The 9710-nt window shown below is 42.9% G+C and overlaps 1 protein-coding gene across 1 annotated transcript; it reads left to right on the top strand.

The window, feature by feature from the left end:
* Positions 1–1447: 1447 nt before the first annotated feature.
* Positions 1448–5080, top strand: LOC139422083 (H/ACA ribonucleoprotein complex subunit 2-like protein). The gene is made up of 4 exons (XM_071173232.1): positions 1448–1823; positions 2082–2151; positions 2253–2358; positions 4137–5080. Exons 1-4 carry the CDS (start codon positions 1643–1645, stop codon positions 4260–4262), a joined length of 483 nt encoding a protein of 160 aa, XP_071029333.1. The 5' UTR covers positions 1448–1642; the 3' UTR covers positions 4263–5080.
* Positions 5081–9710: the final 4630 nt, after the last annotated feature.

Here is a 9710-nt window from a genome sequence, read left to right on the forward strand (position 1 = left end):
CAGTGTGTGTCAACATTCTGAACGTGTACTTTCTCATGTGCCTGTTCAAAGCACGTAGATCTAGGATCGGGCGTATGCTGTCCACCTTTTTTGGAACTAGGAAATATCTTGAGTTAAAACCACTGTGGCATTGCTGGGAGGAACAATTCTTATTGCCCTTTTTCCAATTAGCGATGTGATTTCCTCCTTGAGGACAAGCGCTGATTCCCCCTGAGCCTGAGTGTGAGTGATTCCCTTGAATCGAGGTGAGGTGACAGCGAATTGTAGTCTGTATCCCTTGTCTATCATGACCTGTACCCAGTTTGAAACTGCGCATGCCCACCAGTTCTCTCTCCACTCTGGGAGAGGGCTGATGGGAATTCCCCCCACAGACGAAGCAGCAACACCCTCTGTTGCGGGGAGGGTGTAGACAGTCCATGACCGGGAGAGCTCTTATGTGGCCTATCATCACAGAAGGAGCGATAGCTCCCTCAGGTGGCGTTATAGGGAGGCACCCTGTTTGTTTTGATTTTATGAGAAACAACCTATCTATGGTGCCCTTGGCCTGTATCCTGGTTGCGCTAGAGTAAACATTTTTAATGTGAACTGACATTGTGGAGTGTTTATGAGATAAGAGGGTGGCCTTGTAGGAGCATCCACCTGAACATTGTCTCTTCTCTTTGGGCTGTGTTCTGTTGCCACCGTCTTGGGCCTAGTACGCCGGAAAGAACACTGAGGTGCCTGGGAACTTGCACCCTGGAACAAATTCAGGATTGGCGGAGGAGATAGAACCGTGCCTAGGGAAGGCCGTTCTCGCCTCTCTGGTGATGGGGACACCGCTAGGCCATCCACTTCTTCCTTCTTACCCCCTGGGTGGGGTTAGGGGCCGGCCGGCTCCTTGGTGCTGTGGTGGAAATTCAACACCAGGGACACCTTAAGCCAATCTTAAAATTAATCCCTCTTTATTATCAGCAAGTTGGAGAGGTTCCAACAAACTTAATGCACCATAGTACACATGTCAATCAGGAGCTCTCCTGGAGCCGTCCCAGCATTTGTCTTATAAATGGCTAGACACAGACAAGTTAGGAAAATGCAGTTGCGTTGAGGTAAGCTTTCTGATGAAAAGCGAGAAGACGTGTTTGAATGACTCAGAGACGCTGCATCAAACCTTTTATATGGTAGGAGGGACACCCTTCCACACGTCTCGACGTCCAGACAATTATGGCTGGCGTAGTGTAATAAAGGCTTCTGACTAATACGCTAAAAACATATCCCATAAGTGAAACACCGAAACAAATACTTGAAAGAGAACCTACATGGGGTACTGGCATTGGAAGATATCCCACCCTCCCCTGGCTTTTTGGTTTTTAACTAAATAAATAGGATGTTTTTATTGTTGTTGGTCATCCGAATAGATTTTTTCCCCCACCTACACAATGTTCCCGTTTTGTGGGATCTTTTTGTTTTCCTCTCGCACAGTAAGTGGCGGCAATACAACTTTGTGGGTGTAGTCCGCCCTCCAAAAATACATGCGTGTCGGAAACACGTCGCAACTACCGGAAACCTTTTTAGGCAGCACGTGTGTAGCATTTTCCCCCCTTGCAAAGCACGCTGCAAACAGCAAGCAAACGTTTTGTTTAATATTATTTGTTTAATCGAAAACATGACAAAGGTAAAGAAGGAAAAGGCCATCAAGGAGGATGCTGGAGCGACGGAAACCGGAGGGACGGAGACCGGAGTGACAGAGAAATCGTATCTAGAGTTGATCGCAAACATTAACCCAATCGCGAATCCACTTGCCACCAAGAAGCTAAGCAAGAAACTTTACAAATGTGTAAAAAAGGGTAATGTAACCAGTCTTATTAGCTTCATGTACCTACTGCCAGATACATGCTAAGATATTACATGGATTTGCTATCGATATACAGTCAGGAAGTTAACTAGCTAAGTGGTGTAGCTTGGTAAATAGTGAAAGTTATCTAGCATGCTACGTTAGCACGTGTCCTAGCTAGCGATTCGGCAACAAATGTTTGTTGCCACACACTGTCAACCAACAAGACTAGCAGGTTTCTTATTTCCAACGCTCTTCTGTCCCTTTTCAGCATCCAAGCTCAAACAAATTCGCAGAGGAGTGAAAGAAGTCCAGAAGTTCATCAACAAAGGAGAAACTGGGTAAGTTTTGTTCTCAGTGTGCTAATGTTAGCTGCGTGGTGCATTATCCCCTGTTCAGGTGTATCAGCCAGATAACTGATATATTCAAACTTCTTTTGCAGCATTGTGGTGTTGGCTGGGGATACTCTTCCAATCGATGTTTACTGCCATCTACCAGTCATGTGTGAGGACAGGAGTTTGCCATATGCCTACATTCCCTCAAAAGTGGTGAGTAACCATTTTACCTATACATCTTGGAGGAAAATGTAAACCATATACAGGTAATTGCCGAAATAAAGGAAACACCAGCATAGTGTCTTAATAGGGTGTTGGGCCACCACAAGCTGTCAGAACCGCATCGATGCATCTTTAGATTCTGCAAGTGTCTAAAACTATTGGAGATGCAAAACCATTATTTGGTGTTTTCTTGATAGTGGTGGAAAACGCTGTCTCAGGTGCTGATCCAGAATCTCCCATAAGTGTTAGCTTGAAAATCGGCCCTGCCGATTTAAATTCAATTTTCATAACAATCGGTAATCAGCTTTTTTGGATGCTGATTATGGCCGTTTACGTTGCATTCCACAAGGAGGCTGCGTGGCAGGCTTCACCATCTGTTACACGAGTGCAGCATGGAGCCATGGTAAGTTGCTAGCTAGCATTAAACTTATCTTATAAAAATCAATCAATCTTAACATAATCACTAGTTAACTACACATGGTTGATGATATTACTAGGTTAACTAGCTTGTCCTCCGTTGCAAATAATCAATGCGGTGCCTGTTAATTTATAATCGAATGACAGCCTACTTCGTTTTAACAAAAGCGCATTTGCGAAAAAAGCACAATTGTTGCACGAATGTACCTAACCATAAACATCAATGCCTTTCTTAAAATAAACACAGAAGTATATTTTTTTAAAACCTGCATATTTAGTTAAAATTGTGTTACAACTTTTGTGTTCATTGCACGCAGAGTTAAGGTATTTGCAACAGTTTGGGCCGTCTGGCTCGTTGCGAACTAATTTGCCAGAATTTTACATAATTATTACATTGAGGGTTGTGTAATGTAATAGCAATATTTAGACTTAGGGATGCCACCCGTTCGATAAAATACGGAACGGTTCCATATTTCACTGAAAGAATAAACGTTTTATTTTCAAAATGAATGTTTCCGGATTTTACCATATTAATGACCAAAGGCTCGTGTTTATTATATTATAATTAAGTCTATGATTTGATATTTGATTGAGTGGTGGTAGGCAGCAGCAGGCTCGTAAGCATTCATTCAGACTTTACTGTGTTTGCCAGCAGCTCTTAGCAATGCTTAGCTCTTAGCAATGCTTAGCTCTTAGCAATGCTTGACTCACAGTGCTGTTTATGACTTCAAGCCTATCAACTCCTGAGATTAGGCTGGCAATACTAAAGTGCCTATAAGAACATCCAATAGTCAAAGGTATATGAAATACAAATGGTATAGAGAGTCAACGTGTCATGATTCCTATAATAACTACAACCTAAAACTTCTTAACTGGGAATATTGAACCATCAGCTTTCATATGTTCTGAGCAAGGAAGCCAAACGTTAGCTTTTTTACATGGCACATATTGCATGTGTTCATTGTTCATTCAGTATTGTTGTAATTGTCATCATTACAAATATCCAATATCCTTTGAGACCCCTCTTTCAAGGTCGGATCTCTTCTAGCCATGGTTGCCAACACAATGGACACCTGGGCATTTTTATACATGACCTTAAGTATTATGTGGATGTTAATTGCTTCCTTAACTCAGGAACCACACCTGCTTTCTAAATACTTTGTATCCCTCATTTACCCAAGTGTTTCCTTTATATTGACAGATACCTATAGCTTACTATGAATTGCTGACGTGTTAGTTTTACAGCAGTAAATCACTTACCGTCCCATTTGTTCGGGGGTTTCATGTCTAATACAACTAAACATATGGTGATGTGAATGATTGCCTTCTAACCCTGCTATTTGTCTCCTCAGGACCTTGGGTCGTCTGCTGGCTCAAAGCGGCCCACCTGCGTCATCATGATCAAATCTCATGAGGACTATAAGGAGGCCTATGATGAGTGTTTCGATGAGGTTTCTGCCCTGCCTAAACCCCTCTGAACCATGTCACTGGCTAGTGGACTCAGATGGACAGGCAAACCCCTGTGGTATCTGAGAATGTCTGGCTGTAGGCAGAATTAACGAGTGAGTGAAATGGACTTTCATACTTGAGCCAAGCTACAGGGTGTTGTAGTATATCTCGCTGTGTACGTTGAACCGGGAATATCATACACTAGCAGTGATCCCCGTAAAATGTCAACAGGGCATAAGGTAGATGACACCCCCATTCTTTTGGTGTTAAGTATATGCAGTCTTAACTGTAGCTGGACATAACTTTATTTTCCTCATTCTGTGGGAGCCATGCATTGTCTACGGCCAAGTACATTTGGAAAAATCTAGTGTGTAACTGTTGTGATTTAAATGTTGTCGCTACTATGGCTTGCATTGTTTTAAAACATACATTTCTGTCTGCACCGACTGATTCTGCAGTACTATATTGTGACCAGCCTCTTTGTATTTGAATGATCAGGATTAGGTTACAGATAATATGCTGAGATTATCTCGTGTGTACTTTTTTGTTCGCTTGAACAGACAGTTCTAATTGAGTGACCACATGGGACTACAGGATGCCTGCTCAGTTAAACATGAAATAATTTCTTGCAATCCCATTCTCATTGTAGTTGTGAACTACTGTGTCGTATATCTCCTACTTTGAAATTTGGTAGGTAAAGTTTGATTCATTGTTTGTCTTGTGTTTTTTACAGGCATATAGACATTTCCCTTTGCATAAAGGTTATTTTGATTTTGTTTTGAGGAAGGTAAATTAGTATGTGATGCAATGCTGTATTGATGCAATAAATACTTGTTTCTTTTGTAAATCTCGATGCAAAGTCTGCATTTTGAGGGGGAATACGTTTGCATCATGAATCCAATGATGGTGACTGAGAAAATGAATGACAAATGTTTGACAAAACCCTAAGTGGGCATTTGAGATTGAGTTAGTAGGGCATGTTTGTCTGGTAGCAGGGAACAGCAGACAATCACATTTTATATGTTTTTTTGTCTTGACAATTTAGACTAGTATTTCTAAACAAAATGCCCTCATCTGTAAACATACAGCTCAAATCAAATTTATTTATATAGCCCTTCGTACATCAGCTGATATCTCAAAGTGCTGTACAGAAACCCAGCCTAAAACCCCAAACAGCAAGCAATGCAGGTGTAGAAGCACGGTGGCTAGGAAAAACTCCCTAGAAAGGCCAAAACCTAGGAAGAAACCTAGAGGAACCAGGCTATGTGGGGTGGCCAGTCCTCTTCTGGCTGTGCCGGGTGGAGATTATAACAGAACATGGCCAAGATGTTCAAATGTTCATAAATGACCAGCATGGTCGAATAATAATAAGGCAGAACAGTTGAAACTGGAGCAGCAGCACGGCCAGGTGGACTGGGGACAGCAAGGGGTCATCATGTCAGGTAGTCCTGGGGCATGGTCCTAGGGCTCAGGTCCTCTGAGAGAGAGAGAGAGAGAGAAAGAAAGAGAGAAGGAGAGAATTAGAGAACGCACACTTAGATTCACACGACACCGAATAGGACAGGAGAAGTACTCCAGATATAACAAACTGACCCTAGCCCCCCGACACACAAACTACTGCAGCATAAATACTGGAGGCTGAGACAGGAGGGGTCAGGAGACACTGTGGCCCCATCCAAGGACACCTCCGGACTGGGCCAAACAGGAAGGATATAACCCCACCCACTTTGCCAAAGCACAGCCCCCACACCACTAGATTGATATCTTCAACCACCAATTTACCATCCTGAGACAAGGCTGAGTATAGCCCACAAAGACCTCCGCCATGGCACAACCCAAGGGGGGGGTGGTTCGTTGCTCCAGAGCCTTTCCGTTCACCTTCCCACTCCTGGGCCAGACTACACTCAATCATATGACCCACTGAAGAGATGAGTCTTCAGTAGAGACTTAAAGGTTGAGACCGAGTTTGCGTCTCTGACATGGGTAGGCAGACCGTTCCATAAAAATGGAGCTCTATAGGAGAAAGCCCTGCCTCCAGCTGTTTGCTTAGAAATTCTAGGGACAATTACGAGGCCTGCGTCTTGTGACTGTAGCGTACGTGTAGGTATGTACGGCAGGACCAAATCAGAGAGATAGGTAGGAGCAAGCCCATGTAATGCTTTGTAGGTTAGCAGTAAAACCTTGAAATCAGCCCTTGCTTTGACAGGAAGCCAGTGTAGAGAGGCTAGCACTGGAGTAATATGATACATTTTTTTGGTTCTAGTCAGGATTCTAGCAGCCGTATTTAGCACTAACTGAAGTTTATTTAGTGCTTTATCCGGGTAGCCGGAAAGTAGAGCATTGCAGTAGTCTAACCTAGAAGTGACAAAAGCATGGATACATTTTTCTGCATCATTTTTGGACAGAAAGTTTCTGATTTTTGCAATGTTACGTAGATGGAAAAAAGCTGTCCTTGAAATGGTCTTGATATGTTCTTCAAAAGAGAGATCAGGGTCCAGAGTAACGCCGAGGTCCTTCACAGTTTTATTTGAGCCGACTGTACAACCATTAAGATTAATTGTCAGATTCAACAGAAGATCTCTTTGTTTCTTGGGACCTGGAACAAGCATCTCTGTTTTGTCCGAGTTTAAAAGTAGAAAGTTTGCAGCCATCCACTTCCTTATGTCTGAAACACATGCTTCTAGCAAGGGCAATTTTGGGGCTTCACCATGTTTCATTGAAATGTACAGCTGTGTGTCATCCGCATAGCAGTGAAAGTTAACATTATGTTTTCGAATAACATCCCCAAGAGGTAAAATATATAGTGAAAACAATAGTGGTCCTAAAACGGAACCTTGAGGAACACCGAAATTTACAGTTGATTTGTCAGAGGACAAACCATTCACAGAGACAAACTGATATATTTTCGACAGATAAGATCTAAACCAGGCCAGAACTTGTCCGTGTAGACCAATTTGGGTTTCCAATCTCTCCAAAAGAATGTGGTGATCGATGGTATCAAAAGCAGCACTAAGGTCTAGGAGCACGAGGACAGATGCAGAGCCTCGGTCCGATGCCATTAAAATGTAATTTTCCACCTTCACAAGTGCCGTCTCAGTGCTATGATGGGGTCTAAAACCAGACTGAAGCATTTCGTATACATTGTTTGTCTTCAGGAAGGCAGTGAGTTGTTGCGCAACAGCCTTTTCTAAAATTTTTGAGAGGAATGGAAGATTCGATATAGGCCGATAGTTTTTTATATTTTCTGGGTCAAGGTTTGGCTTTTTCAAGAGAGGCTTTATTACTGCCACTTTTAATGAGTTTGGTACACATCCGGTGGATAGAGAGCCGTTTATTATGTTCAACATATGAGGGCCACGCACAGGAAGCAGCTCTTTCAGTAGTTTAGTTGGAATAGGGTCCAGTATGCAGCTTGAAGGTTTAGAGGCCATGATTATTTTCATAATTGTGTCAAGAGATACAGTACTAAAACACTTGAGCGTCTCTCTTGATCCTAGGTCCTGGCAGAGTTGTGCAGACTCAGGACAACTGAGCTTTGAAGGAATACGCAGATTTAAGGAGGAGTCCGTAATTTGCTTTCTAATAATCATAATCTTTTCCTCAAAGAAGTTCATGAATTTATCACTGCTAAAGTGAAAGTCATCCTCTCTTGGGGAATGCTGCTTTTTAGTTAGCTTTGCGACAGTATCAAAAAGGAATTTCGGATTGTTCTTATTTTCCTCAATTAAGTTAGAAAAATAGGATGATCGAGCAGCAGTAAGGGCTCTTCGGTACTGCACAGTACTGTCTTTCCAAGCTAGTCGGAAGACTCCCAGTTTGGTGTGGCGCCATTTCCGTTCCAATTTTCTGGAAGCTTGCTTCAGAGCTCGGGTATTTTCTGTGTACCAGGGAGCTAGTTTCTTATGAGAAATGTTTTTAGTTTTTAGGGGTGCAACTGCATCTAGGGTATTGCGCAAGGTTAAATTGAGTTCCTCAGTTAGGTGGTTAACTGATTTTTGTCCTCTGGCGTCCTTGGGTAGACAGAGGGAATCTGGAAGGACATCAAGGAATCTTTGTGTTGTCTGTGAATTTATAGCACGACTTTTGATGATCCTTGGTTGTGGTCTGAGCAGATTATTTGTTGCAATTGCAAACGTAATAAAATGGTGGTCCGATAGTCCAGGATTATGAGGAAAAACATTAAGATCCACAACATTTATTCCATGGGACAAAACTAGGTCCAGCGTATGACTGTGACAGTGAGTGGGTCCAGAGACATGTTGGACAAAACCCACTGAGTCGATGATGGCTCCGAAAGCCTTTTGGAGTGGGTCTGTGGACTTTTCCATGTGAATATTAAAGTCACCAAAGATTAGAATGTTATCTGCTATGACTACAAGGTCCGATAGGAATTCAGGGAACTCAGTGAGGAACGCTGTATATGGCCCAGGAGGCCTGTAAACAGTAGCTATAAAAAGTGATTGAGTAGGCTGCATAGATTTCATGACTAGAAGCTCAAAAGACGAAAACGTCATTTTTTTTTGTAAATTGAAATTTGCTATCGTAAATGTTAGCAACACCTCCGCCTTTGCGGGATGCACGGGGGATATGGTCACTAGTGTAGCCAGGAGGTGAGGCCTCATTTAACACAGTAAATTAATCAGGCTTAAGCCATGTTTCAGTCAGGCCAATCACATCAAGATTATGATCAGTGATTAGTTCATTGACTATAATTGCCTTTGAAGTAAGGGATCTAACATTAAGTAGCCCTATTTTGAGATGTGAGGTATCATGATCTCTTTCAATAATGACAGGAATGGAGGTTGTCTTTATCCTAGTGAGATTGCTAAGGCGAACACCGCCATGTTTAGTTTTGCCCAACCTAGGTCGAGGCACAGACACGGTCTCAATGGTGATAGCTGAGCTGACTACACTGACTGTGCTAGTGGCAGACTCCACTATGCTGGCAGGCTGGCTAACAGCCTGCTGCCTGGCCTGCACCCTATTTCATTGTGGAGCTAGAGGAGTTAGAGCCCTGTCTATGTTGGTAGATAAAATGAGAGCACCCCTCCAGCTAGGATGGAGTCCGTCACTCCTCAGCAGGTCAGGCTTGGTCCTGTTTGTGGGTGAGTCCCAGAAAGAGGGCCAATTATCTACAAATTCTATATTTTGGGAGGGGCAGAAAACAGTTTTCAACCAGCGATTGAGTTGTGAGACTCTGCTGTAGAGCTCATCACTCCCCCTAACTGGGAGGGGGCCAGAGACAATTACTCGATGCCGACACATCTTTCTAGCTGATTTACACGCAGAAGCTATGTTGCGCTTGGTGATCTCTGACTGTTTCATCCTAACATCGTTGGTGCCGACGTGGATAACAATATCTCTATACTCTCTACACTCGCCAGTTTTAGCTCAATAATGTAATATTTTTGCATCTAGCACCCTTGCTATTGGAGCAAGTTGTGGGCAAAATTATCCTATGATACTTAGTGGAACCA

The sequence above is a fragment of the Oncorhynchus clarkii genome, chromosome 12 (genome assembly GCF_045791955.1).
Source record: "Oncorhynchus clarkii lewisi isolate Uvic-CL-2024 chromosome 12, UVic_Ocla_1.0, whole genome shotgun sequence".
In the NCBI taxonomy this organism is placed as follows: Eukaryota; Metazoa; Chordata; class Actinopteri; order Salmoniformes; family Salmonidae; genus Oncorhynchus; species Oncorhynchus clarkii.